At 35.1% G+C, this 14,536-nt stretch overlaps 1 protein-coding gene across 1 annotated transcript in view; it reads left to right on the plus strand.

The window, feature by feature from the left end:
- The window catches only part of si:ch211-250c4.3 (uncharacterized protein LOC100535981 homolog), a 31,424-nt gene that overhangs the window by 3,176 nt on the left and 13,712 nt on the right, over window positions 1–14,536 (plus strand). Inside the window, exon 2 of the mRNA XM_058796153.1 lies at window positions 5,637–6,433. Coding sequence (XP_058652136.1) covers window positions 5,637–6,433 — 797 coding nt within the window. The remainder of the gene's footprint in view (window positions 1–5,636; window positions 6,434–14,536) is intronic.

Here is a 14,536-nt window from a genome sequence, read left to right on the forward strand (position 1 = left end):
CAAAGTTGTTTGGAACGAGGAGGTCTATCATACAATATGAATATCGTGTATATGTGCGAAAAACTGCGCAATGTGCAATCGTTTATGCCCTCAAAAAATGCGATACTGCCCCTCAGTGGCCAATTTCTTTCAAATTTCTCACAGACCTTTCGGGTTGTGAGTCAAACAGGCCCACCGAGTTTCGTTCTGAGCGGCCTAATAGGTTCTCAAACTTCTTCTGCCATGTTTTTTGGAGATACGCAAATGTCCTCATAGACACCTCACGATCGAATCTGAGGATCCAAGGATTCCAATGACATAAGACACTTGAGCCTGCGACTTATGAGTTATGAGCGATTTTGTACTTTCAATCGCTGTAGCGCCCTCGTTAGGCTGATTGGAGCAAGCCTCAGTCACGTTGTAGGCGGTGTGAGTACTACCATCCCTCCAAGTTTCAAGTCTCTACGACTTACGGTTTGGTCTGTGCGATCAGTTTTATGTGGAAATCGCTTATCCGTGACCATTCTAACATCTAACAATTACAATAGGGTTTCAGCACTACGCGTTTGAACCCCTAATAATCTAATAAATTACAATAAAAAAGTACAAGTAACAAAAACTGATAAAAATTACTAAGCCATTAACTAAATTTAAAGTAAATCCATTTTAAATTATTTAAATTATTATAACAATATATACTGAATACGAGTTACACTGAAATAACACTGATGTGGTTGCTATGTTGCTATATATATATCCACTATTTGAAAATAGTAAGTTTAATTGTTAAAATAATTATTAGCACACACCTCTCAACACATAACGTACAGTTATTAAACAAACCATCCACAATTATGCTCAACATACAATTTGAGGATGATTTTTTTAATGTGCTGTTTTATTTTGAAGTTAGTTTTATTTAATATTAATTTTCATTAAGTCAAAAGTCAAAGTCTGCTTTATTGTCAATTCTACCACATGTACAGCACATACAGAGAATTTAAATTGTGTGACTCTCAGACCCTTGGTGCATACAGATAACACTAACACTAACAGTAGAACATAAAAATACAGATAAATACAGATTAAATATATATATATATATAATACAACTTTACAAATATACAAATAACGACATGTAAAAAAAAAAAAGTAGCACAAGGCACATGTCAGATAGAGTGCAAACCAGTGAAATAAACAAACAGTATAATGACTGTAGTGCAAAAGAGCTTATCAGTCTGATTAGAATGACAAAAATCTCAGAGAGCAGTTTTTATTTAAACAGTCAGAAGAGGTAGTTGAATGAGGTCAGTCCAATGCTGAATGAGGTAATGAGCAGGATATCTTGAATGTCATTAGTTTGTATGGGGGCATTAAAAAGAGAGAAAGTAGAATCTGAGAAATGAGGGGAAAAAAGAGAAATAGTAATGCTTACCTTAAAAAAAAAAAAAAAAAAAAAACTGAAAAAGTGTTTCTCTGCAAAAAAATAAATAAATAAATAAAAAAAAATATATATATATATATATATATATATATATATATATATATTATAGCAACATACAGTATCATTCATTTTAATATACATGTAGATACTTGTATTATTCTTGTAAGGCCAAAACTTCAATGCAATGTTAAAGCAGTCCATGTATAGACTCTAGCAGAGAGATTATTGGTTCATATGCTCTCGGGGTCGTTCAGTCTGGCCACCCAAGTGCTAACAGGGTTCTGACATTCTCCTGGCTGTAAAAATAGAAGACCTGCCCTGGCCTGCCTCTGACCTCTCCACCCACAATCACAATGGACGCGTCTGCAGACAAGAGCGTCCCTAAACACCTATACCGATCCCACTGCATCCCCTAACTAAATCGTCAAGTAACTTAAAATCATTTGAAAACCTGATGCACGTCCATTCAAGAAAGAGCCAAAAGACTTTTTGTTGTTGTTGTTGTTATTGTTCACAAATGTCCAATTTCCTAATCACAACTGAACTACCACATCCAGTTCACTAAATTTTAGTACATTAGCTTTGAGGTCATCTATATTCTTGTGTATTCTTGGAAGTAGAAAAATGAACTTACCCAAGAAGACCATTGATCAGTCATTCAACAAGCAGGAAAGCCACTGAATGTAACATTTTTGATAATGAACACCCCTGTTGTTATAAACTGATAGAGAAAGGTTCGTGCATTTTGGCTTTAATGGTTTTGAGTGTACACATAATGCTGGGATGTTAGATGTGAAAGTGATATGAAAAGAACTGATGAACTGGTTCACTGAAACCAACCTGAAAGAACCTGCTAGTTAAAGAGTATAACTCTAATTTTGTGACAGTAAAGCCAAACTCACAAACACAGCAGTGTTGAAATGTGGTAAACATGAGTGGGTGAGGCCAGATGGAGTAAACATGTTCTTTTCTAAGCTTGTGAATTCTTCACATTTCATCCCCATGAATGTTTCTATCGATGGCCCTTAATGATTCTCACATTCTTCATCTCAAATGAATAACAGCAACATTTGGCAATTGAAGCAGACTTTATTCTCCCTTTCAGGACAGATAATTGACAAAATATGTTTAGAGTAGTTAAGTCTGCCAGAAATTCCTCAAATTAAATATTTATTAGACTTGACTTGAAAGTCCACTTGGGACATACCAGTGTTTTTACCTACCAAATGTACATGCAGCTGTAAAATACACTGCAGCAGATGATTCCAGGATTCTTGAATGTGAACAGAGTATTTTATCAGCTCAAAAATGTGAAGCACTTGCCAGTTGTACACAGTGAAAAACATTCTCTGCTGGACTGGAAGGAAAACACTACGGCAGGTGGGACGTGACTAACAGTGCTGCTTAAAAACGATTAAAAATGAAAAAAAAATAAAATAAAACGGCACAAAGCCAAACCTATTTCTGCTATATAGGAAAAAGAAATCACGCTTTTAGTCAAAATTATTACATGCAATGTCAAAGTTAAGTGACAAAACGCTTAAATTACGGCATTAAAAAGTCAAAACTATGAGACACTGAGTCATAATTATGAGATAAAAAGACAAAATTTTGACATGAAAGTCATTTATGAGATAAAGTCAACTATGACATGCTGAGTAATAATTATGAGCTAAAAAAAAGTCAGTTACTACATATTGCAATAATTATGAGATAAAAATACAAAAAAAGTAGACATACTATTTCATATTTATGAGAAAAAAAGTCAAAATTATATGTCAAAATTATGACACACTAAGTCATTAATTATGAGGTAAAGTCAATTATGATATACTGTCATAATTATAAGATAAAAAGTCAAAATCATGACATACTAAGTCGAAATTATGACATAACATTATGAGATAAAAATACAAAATTATGGTCTGAAAATTCAAAATTACATTATGTGAAGTAATTAATTATGAGACAGTCGAAACTGACGAAACTGATTAATATGAATTCACAATTCACAAAATTGACAAAAGGCAAAATTATGAGATAAAATGTCTTAATTATGACATAGAATTATAGTCCAATTATGACACCTAAAAATAGCCTTTTTAATGCCATTATGACCTTATCTCATAATTTAGTTATGAGACTAATAATTTTGAATTTTTATGTCACCATTCTGATTTACCAAAGCAGAATTGGGCTTCCACGGAAGACTGATAGTTTGTAGATGTGTAGATATTCTTGTATTGTTGTACCTGACTTTTACTTCTGAAATAATCCCCAGTAGAAATTTGCAGACTCCAGAGTGATAAAGACCAGAAATATGTGGGGTTTGATTCTCGCAAACACTATCATTGACCTGTTTTTATTTTGAATGCATTATACTCTGCAGCATGAAGGACCTTAGCATTACTTACATTCCTGGCTGCCAGGGGCTAGCAAGGGCTTTTTGATCTCTCTTTACAAGCGGCCACGTCTGAGCGATGTTAATTGAAAACCTAGGGGGGTTTCGATGCTGACTACTTGCTCCTACTGAGTGGCATCAAAAATGTCCCACCATCAGCAGTTCTGTAGTCTCAGCTGGAGAGCACTGCTGTATGAAAGACTGACCCAATGGGTCGGTCTAATTGACCTGTAGAAGTAAATTAGCTAAATTATGATCAGAGGCCTCATGTAGAGGACTCCAATTACTGTATGCTTGAATTTCACGTTGGGACCGTTTGTAATCATTGGAAAATATCTAAGATGATGTATTTATCACTACATATATGTAACAGAAATTAGATATATTTCTTTAGATATTTTTCTTATGTATTTTTGCTTTCATCATGGACAAACACATTGTTAAACATATTGTTTCTGGAAACGTGTTGAATTGCACCTGGTTAGCACGAAAGAATTAGATTAACATCAGCATTACTGCTTGATGCCTTATGAGGGAAACGTTTTTCTTTTAGATTAGATAAAAGTGAACAATGAAGTCTATTTGAAATAGATCTTAAAAAGGTTTGTACTGGAGTCCAGGTGTTGTGTACACATGGTCCATGAGAAAGAACTGCAAAAACACATGCACTGTTTTGAATTGAGGGGGGACCCTGGAGCAGCAGCAGATCTCGCATAATTGAAATGCTATCAGTGTTTTCACAGTCACTATCCAATCTGGGAAAAAAATCATCACACATTCTTTTCTAACAAAACACATGAGTATGTTTATTATTAATAAAAGTGACATACAAAAACAACATTTAGACCTATGAGAGAGCTGGGAATGGCTAGAGTCGTTATTATTTTTATCTTTTCAAGAGTTCATGAAATGATATCTGAGTGTATGATTTCTAATCTCACGTTGCATCACTGTGATGAGTCTGTGAAGACTAAAAGCTATTTAGAAATCTCTCAATTTCCTCACAGTATGTAAATTAGTGAAGCTTTTCCTCTAAACATATTCAGAATAAATATCCTGTGAATCATCTACTTAGCCATTTATTTCCACCCCACTGCAAGCTTCTCGTCACACCTCTTCCTGACAATCATGCTCACCATCGTTTAGCACTGTTAAGCAAAAAGAGAAGTGTGCAGGATATATATATTTTTTTTGACCTGATTGTATTCAAAGTGCTCAAACAATATTATTTTAATTTGAAAGTACAAGCACAGAGTCATACTGTGGAAAGTGAGATTAAGAAATGAAATGAATGACACCTGAAATATATCAGATTTCCAGTAATATGAAAGAGCAGAGCCTCATAATAGCATTAAGATAATGCACAGATCAAAGTTCAGAGCAAGACAGGACTGCATGACTCTTTGTGGACCACTGATGCTAAAGAATGCTTTACAGTGAGATAATCACTCTTCTTTTGGCACAGGGAAGTATGTCTGCATGTAAATGCTTTTAAATAACATGAATAATGAGAGCTGAAGTATGCAATGGAAATTCAGCTTCACTACTGCAATCTCTTATTTTTTTGTGATTTTAAATGATTTTCCCCATCCCAGTTTAATGTTTAGACACAATTATAAGTTCAGAAGTTGATTGATTTCCCAGAGAAGAGTAAACAATGTTGCTCTTGTGGTGATATCAAAATATTAAACCACTTTGGTAGTTGCACAGAAAAATGCACAGTTCAAATTAATACATTTTTTAACAAATTTATGATTTTAATATTGTGAAAGTATAAAATGACTCAGACCTCTCTTTTTGTTTGTTTTGCAGGTAAAGGGGATATTGTTTTAGATAATGATGTTGTACTGACAAAAATGAAGCTCCTCAACAATGTCCCTGAGAAACTGCTTAATGTTGAGGATTCCATTTCGACCATCTCCATTTCAATGTCTGAGCAGGATAACACAGACCATCTCCAAGCTGATGAGGTGATCTCTGTCCACAGCGCTGCTCCTGAGACCACTCTCCCTGAATCAAAAACAGACTATCTATCTTCAATTTTTGCAGATTCTGAACTTCCAAGATTGTATAAATTTGAATCTGAGGACTCTGGGGTAGAAATGACTAGTGGAGCAACTTCTCCATCCACACCAACTGGTTCAGAGCAAAGCTTTGTGGTCCACAGTAGGGAATCTTCATGTGACTCTGGCAACCTGAACTCTCCTGTACCTGCTGACAATCCTCTTGAAGACAGTTCAGTCTTCTTAGAAACTGAACAAACTTCTTTTAAGTGTGCTAAACAAGACACTCTTACCATCCTGGGAGACAGAACAGAGGAAGAGAATGTTGATGATGATTTAATAGACATTACAGTAGATTCAGAGAGGTCCGAGGACAGAACCCTGAGGAATACCATGGAGAACTGTAAAGATGACATTGAAATCATGGCAGCACAGGAGGAAATAACAGACACTGCAATGGCTGAGGACACAATGTCAAGGAGCCAGTGTTCTGTAGAAGCTTATGATGGCAAAACAGGACCTGAATTTCAGCAACGGCCTTTGAGGAAAAGTACAACCAGTGACAGTCTGGATGAGTACATGGAAGAGTGCTGCAGGCTAAGTGAGGTAGTCAACATGTCTTTTATTCTTATTTACTTACGTCATAGTGTTAGATTTGCTTTTATATAAACAACAATGGTCAGTCTTATTGTAAGCATTTAAATGTGATATAAACAAGAACATTATGCTGTTTTTCATCCCTCTATGCATTACACAGCATTTATTGGAATGGGAGCATTATTTAAAAAAACAAAAAAACAAATCTTAATGAAAATTTATCAAAAACAAGGCATGCACTATAGAAAAAAAAAATAGGTAACACTTTATTTTAAGGTCGCTAATTAGCATGCATATTAATAGAATATTAGCTATTTATTAGTAGTAATTAAGCACATATTAATGCCTTATTCTACATGACCTTATTCTACATCCCTAATCCTTCCCAATACCTAAACTTAACAACTACCTTACTAACTATTAATAAACAGCAATTTAGGAATTTATTGAGGGAAAAGTCGTAGTTAATAGTTAATAAGTGTTCCCTATTCTAAAGTGTTACCAAAAAATCATTTTCTAAATGAGTACTTTACATATTTGGTATATTAAAATATATATTTCAGGAAATTGAATTAGTTTTATTTGCCTTTTTTTCTTGTTTTAAGCATAACTTTATCCAAGTTTATTACGGTTTATTAAAAAATTACTTTTGATATGCAGAAATGTATATAAAATAGAAGTAAACATTTTACAGAATGTTTAGCTATTTTTTACTGGAAAACGAGGCAAAAATGCTGATCAATAAATTTTTTTGCAGTGCGATCAAGAGACCAGCAGTGTAAATAATGCCTTTGAAATTAATTTTCAGAGATACACTTCTGAATAACAGAGTGAAATACTCTTCCTGTCAATCAAGTTCACAATGATTGTTTACCACTGCTAAACATAGCATAATCCAAAGAAAAAAAACATCAAGAGAAGAAGCTCATTAAAGATTGAGGAATTTGCAGGATATTGTTTTTCATTTATCCTAATTGCATTGAGAGATGCCTTAGTGAAGAGTGTCAGACTGAAACACTCATTGTCAAACATGTCAACATGGTAAAATGAATAGGTTCTGTTTACAGTTTAGAAGCACACACACATCCTTTCTCATTAGCCATAATGACGGTCTTTCCGCAACTTGACGTCATCAGCTCATCACTGAATGTGCATACTGTGACTAAAAAGGAAAACAGGATAAAAGTCTTCCTGTGAGCAGTGCTTCCGTAGATTTTTTTTCCTAAAGAAACTGCTTCTTTCAGCATTTTGTCCCTGAAATGAAAATACATAGCTAATGTCACACCTCAGCTTGCTGCCAAGCAGTGTACTGTTTTAATATTCATATGAATATTTTTGACATATCACCTTAAACCTATCTAGTATGATCATATCCAATGTGTTCTTAAACACAAAGCAAGCTGAAAATGTGTGGTGTAAGATATGTAGACATAATTTGTCTTATTGCATGATGTAAAACTAGAGTAAATAATAAAATAGTTGATCTCTTCTAATGGTATTGGAATAAACAACTATCTCTTTCATATATAGAACAGCATTCCATTTAACAAAATGCTTTGGTTGGTCTACATAGCCTGAATCATCAGTTTTTTCTTCAGTGGTTACACAAAGTTGTTTAAAGGAGGTGTTCACCCAAAAATTTAAATATGCTGAAAATTGACTGATCCTCAGGGCATCCAAGATGTAGATGAGTTTGTTTCTTCATCAGAACAGATTTTAGCTCACCATTGGATCCTCTTCAGTGAATGAGTGCCATCAGAATGAGAGTCCAAACAGCTGATAAAAACACCACAATAATCCACACGTTTCCAGTTAATCAATTAATGTCTCGTGAAGTGGAAAGCTGCATGTTTGTGAGAAACAAATCCATCATAACATATTTTGGTAACACTTTAGAATACTGTTCCATCATTAATGAATAACACGTGTTTGGCGTGCGTATAGTTCGCAGTTTTCACGTGCATATGATACGCATCTACCCCACAACCCTAATCCCATCACGTAGCATAAACACGCCAAAGTCCATTTTTTTTTAAATGATGAAGGCACAGCACTAACAAGTATATAATCATCATAGCACTTTTTTCTCTGGATTCTGCTTTCTGCCACCCAGTAATAACCAATCTTTATTTTTTGTGCCAACACACCAATTGAGAACTGTTTAATTTGGCTTGACAAATACAGTTCATGCATTGAAGGTCAATCATTTACGGACTGTGGCAACCATGTGGTGTAGCTAATGATGTAATTGCTGATAACCACTGCAGCCACAAAAGGTCAATGAGTGAGATTGTGTGTTGGAGTACAGTACTGAGAGCTGAGAGGATGTAGTGCGGGGTGCGCTACAGATCTCTTCCCTTTTAACGTGGCCGCCACATCACACAGCACCTGTTCATCTGTGTTGAGAGAGCATGCAGATGGCAGCGGCGATTACAGCTGGAACAGCCAATGCCTCTCATCTGGACTGTGTCCCTCAGTCCGCCATACTCGTCCAAGCCTCCCTGGATGCATCAAACAGGTGTCAAATAGCTCAAATTACTCACATATTTACCCAAATAATGCCTCTTTGATAGCTCCTAGGTCTTTTGGTGGCCAGTGACTGGACTTTTTTTGACGAATGGTGGACTTTATGGAAGCTGCGATGACAGGTTGCCGGGGCGGTAAACTCGGCCCTCATCATCACCTGTCACCAAAGCTAATAAGCTAATTCCCTTGCCTGTTAAATGGAGCTCTGTGGCCTGAGGAAGAGGATATTGAAAAGGGACTATGAGCTTTTTTCCCATCCGCTTCAAACATGGCGACTTCAAAGGGCCTCTCTCTCTCTCATTTCTAATCTGATTTGTTCCTAACTTATGAGGGTAGGAAGGACACAGAGCTACAGTGAAGATTTTAAATGTACAGCAGGTGTATGCCAATCACAATAGACTGATTGAATTCTCTTTTTTTCATAGCTTCTGCACTGATTTGTGTGTGTGTGTTTGTGGGGGGGGGGGGATTCAATGGATTCAAACAGGGTAAATGTGTTAAATGGAGCTGAGAGTACTATGCTTTTTAAAGAGATATTTTAAGCAAAAATCCAAATTTGGTTATCATTTACCCACCGTCATGAAACACCAAAGATGTTTTGAAAAATGTCTCAGTGTTTTGGACTCCATTGAAGAAAGTCACACCCCTGTCACACAAAACCAGCATATGCTGTTTTGAAGCATGGTAGCTGGTTTGAGCTGGTTCTTAGTTGGTCCTGAGCTGGTTTAAGTTGGTCATGTGCTGGTCCTAAGCAACTAGCTCCTGCTCAGGACCAGCTCATAACCAACTTATACCAGCTCAAACCAGCTGCCATGCTTCAAAACCTAACTAACCAGTATATGCTGGTTTCTTCAACAGGTACAGATTTAAAATGAAAAAGAACCAATATTCTTTGTGAATGTTTCTTTCAAACAAAATATTGAATAGAAACAGATTCATACTCACACTGCCCTTGTGAACACTTATTACTTATTACAGACATAATATACTTACATATTTAAAAAATATATATTTTATATACTTAAGTGTAAAAGAATATACTTACCTGCAAACTAAATATAATGTTTTCAGACACTAAATTGCATGTTATTTGAAAATGCATGAAAATGCATCATAGTTTAAATTCATGTTAAATGCAGTTAGTTGATATTGAGTACCTTTTTTACTTATTTTAGTAAGATTTTATATGTAATTTCATAATTACTTATTTTGTCTTTGAAAAAAATATTAAAATGTACTGATAATGATACTGATACAAGCATTCATGGTAAACTAAAACATAATTTAATGTCATTTGTATTCATGTCATGTATATATTTGTAATTACAGATTTAATATTTTCTTTGATTGCATATTGATACTCTACATTAAAATTATAAGTAATTTCCATGTACTTCGGTATGCTAGTCAACACATCAAAATAAATGTACTTTATAGTATGACAAAAGATTATTACTTTAAAATAATACTTTTAATTTGACATTATAATGAAGTGGACTTTTTAAAAGTCTACTTAAGTGTGTTAGAAAACCATTATGAAAGTCAAGCCTTTAAGTATACATAAAATAACATTATCTGAAAGTACAGTTTTTTTAAATATACTTCTAAGATTTGATGTACACTACATTCAGCACAATTAAGCACACATCTTTTTCACACAGGCAGGGATGAAAAGCTTTCCGCCAACAGGATTTTTTTTTCAGCCAGATTTTTCTTTCTTCATCAGACAAAGTAAACTGACTGAACAATATAACAGAGGCTAATGTTTCCAGTCGCCTCACAATCCAGTGCAGTGGTAGCACACCACACATTTTGAGCAGATGCCGAAACATGCCATGGTTGCGGTTCATAACTCCTTTGTACAGCCATTTCTCAGAACTCTTTTTAATTTATTATTGATAGATGAAAGCTTAATCAAATTAGCCAAAATATTTCAGAAATGAATACACAAGGGGCGAATGATGTACAACTTCCAGTTCAGCAAAATCCTGTGAGCTCAGATTATGTGTGGGCCTGAGCAGTCAGATATGGACCAGTGAATAGGCAGACTGTAGAAATGTAGCCTATAACAAGCTCATTCGCAATATTTAAAGATGGATTTGGGAATTATTAAAAAACCTAAAAGAGTGTTAATCAAATGCATGTGTTCGGCTGGTTGCCAGCTAGCCTTCATATGCGAGTCTCTCTATAAGTGGGTCTATGGGACATTAAAAGCATTTTTGAGTCCGAGTTGATGGATGCGTAGCAGAGCAAAATATGGTGTCAGGGAGGAATGAAGACTGCATAATTGCTGTTGCCCTTACTGCCCCCCTCAGCCACCCCCAGGACAGCTACAGCTGAGGAGTTGAATTCCTCAGCTGTAACATATAAACAGTCATAAAGAGAACATTTCCAGAGTGTGAGTGTGAGGCTTTAATCTAGTGATAGATGAGGCATGGAGACCAGCGCTGTGTGCGCCACATCCAGCCTCAAACATTTGGCTGACACCCCGAAATGTGATGTAACGGGTCGTGACACTTGAACGATTTTCAATGGTTTTCAGATAAACAGAAAAACACAGAATATCAACACATCTTCTTGGTCTAGCGGGACGTCTTTGGATAAATATACAAAGCTTGTTTTGTGAGACATCATATCAGCCAACGATATTAGTTCTCAGCTTTGTTTTAGGCTCATAACCGCCAGTACAATAAATGAAAATATAGTGCTAACTTCAAGAAGAACACAAGCTCTATGTATCTCTCCCAGGATCACCTGAGGTCACTGTGTGGGGTGATAATGGGCTGTAAATGAAACCGTAGAAAGAAAAACAAGGTGAACTTGGAATAATCGACTAGAAATGTATGTGTTTTGTACTGTTTTACAGTGATCCAATATTTTTTTTTTAATAAATTCAAATATATATAAAAAAATAATAAAAAAGGTAACTTATTTTTAAACGTATTGTATTTGTCAAAGCAGCATTTCTAAGTACTAAAATTACAAAAACTAAAATAACTAATAAAAACGACAAAAACCAACAAAATAGATAAAACTAACTAAAAATAAAATAAATACTATACACAATATTAATAAATTCTACATAAATATATAAACGATACAAAAATAACACTGCAATGATGGCATGTAGGGCTAAGTGATATATACAATATTCATGTCTATGAGGATTATAAGGCCAAAAACTGTTCGATACTGTCTTCATGTCTGTGGTCTGCCATGGTTTTAAAATCGGTTAAGATTTGAAAATCGTCTAGTGTGTCCCAGGCTTGTTCCCTCAAAATCTAAAGTAAACTAGTCCCATGAGAGCATTAGGACAAATCTAATTGTTGAATTATTGAATCAGCAATTATTCAAAATGTTGATTCACTAAATTTATTCAGTGAATCATTTGTGTCACCACAAATGATTCATTGTTAAAAAAAAAAAGTTCACAAATCTCTCATTAGGTTTTCAGATGAATTATACATCATTTGTTAAGCACATAAATGTGTAAATGCATATATATTAAAAATGCATTAAAAACGTATGTTGAAGGCACCATTTTTTTATTGTTCTATTCAGCATTAAAGACTATTAAAAAAAAAAAACTATAAAACACCTTTTCCTATATCTTTGATTACAGCCCACATATGGTTCCTCATTCCTCTCCACTGAGTCATGCTTAGTATTGCTTTATAACAGACCAAGTGAAATATTTCAAATAATAAAGGATTATTTTCTCAGACACGCCAGAATGGCTTTATAATATCTTCCCTCATATTTGGAAATACAGAGCTTATGTAATTAGAAAAATATTGTTCCTGCAATTCAACCCAGAGGCATATGCATAATTGTTTTCCTCAGTTTGTTTTGATCTTCAGTGTGCGGTTAAAAAACCACATCCTCACAGCACAGAGAGCTAAAATCCACCCACGCCATCAATACACTATCAATAACTGCAATGCCACGCTTAAGTGTTAACAGCTTTATAGAAAATTATCTCCATGTTTTCTTTTTTTGTATAGGACAACATTCCCCACTTTGTTTCTGTGTCTGTGCAGAAATGCACGTGAGAAACGCAGATTCTTTCACATTGAGAAGAGAAGGAGGGGGAGGAAGGGAGTGGGGCTTTCCCAAACGTTTGTGTCTTCCCTTCTCCTGGGTCACTAGGGATACTGGGCAGAGGAAGCAGATAAGATCTGTCATGTTTCTGCATTCATAAAGGCCTGGCAAAGTTACTTTCCTCTAGTTACCCCACATCAAGCTGGTTGTCGATTTATGAGAGAACACCTGGTATGTGCCACCTGTCTGGCTTCCAATACTACAAATGAGAGAAAGACTGTAGTTCATTCACATGGTCTAAACAAGTCTAAGCCTGAAAGAGCCTCAAAGGGGTTTCTTGCCAGACAAGCATCTAGTATACACAGTAATTTTTTTTTTTTTTTTCTACATTTGTATTGACAGAAGTAAAGAAAGCATATGCAATTTTTGGTCAAATCCAGTACAGATTTTTTAATTTTTTTTTATATAGTGTATAACTTTCCTCACTCAATATATGAAGAATCCCAATGCTAGACACTAGTGGCTTTACTTTTAACAAAGCCCTTTTATCTTTTGTTGTATATGATTTATAAGTTGGACATCAGGATAAAATAAAATTCAAAAAATAAAATAAAATAAAGAATCGTCTTATATGACCCATTTAAAGCAATAATGGAAGTTTGATGGAAGTGTGCAAGGTTACTAGAAAAGCATGAGAAAAGTTCACGGTCAAGTGAGCAGAAGCGTGACCTGCCGAGGATCTCACACTCTGTGTGAGGAAGCGAGTGATGTCAGCTCCTAGTATTTCATCTCTCCGTCATGTCCTCTATTGTTTAGCTTCTGCGTTTCCATTAATGCTGGGCTTTGGGACTGGATTGGACGTAAGTGGCACGGAAAAGCTTTCGGAGGGAAAAAGCCTGAGACCTGAACTCACATCCTGCTTTTGTTGGGACACTTTTTGGAATGTTGATAATTGTATAAATATTTGTTCAAAATTTCCTTTGATTTAAAAAAAAAAACGTGAGCATCTGCAGCTTTACAACCAAAGATGGAAGGATGATTCAACAAATAAACAATAGCACCTAACACGTTTCCCACCAATCATTCACACCTTTAAACTACCAACCTTCAATTTCTGATGCAGTTTTTCAAGCTTTCAGTTGAAAAAGTGGGGTGCAAACATACAAGGCTACATTGGAATTTTGGGATTTGTTTTCATAAACCAATTTCATTACATAACAGTGTCAGTCTTGGTTGAAATGAATGATGTACAGTGGTCTAATTATATCTGGTTTCCTGGAATGTGTCAGATTGTACCTCTTCCACTCTGATTGCCCGTGGGCGGGCAAAAGAGCTATGTCATTATATTTAAACCTATTTTTTTTTATGTTTCTGGAGATACTATCACCCCATATATAGTATCATTTAAAATCTTAAAACCTCATCTTTACACAGAATATAATGATATTTGTGTATATGGAACACAAATAATGAATATAAAGCTTTAAAAAACAATCGTCACAAAATAGCTCCTCCCAAATGGCGATGCAGAAATGTAAATATGAA

This window comes from Onychostoma macrolepis, chromosome 13 (genome assembly GCF_012432095.1).
Source record: "Onychostoma macrolepis isolate SWU-2019 chromosome 13, ASM1243209v1, whole genome shotgun sequence".
Lineage (NCBI taxonomy): Eukaryota > Metazoa > Chordata > Actinopteri > Cypriniformes > Cyprinidae > Onychostoma > Onychostoma macrolepis.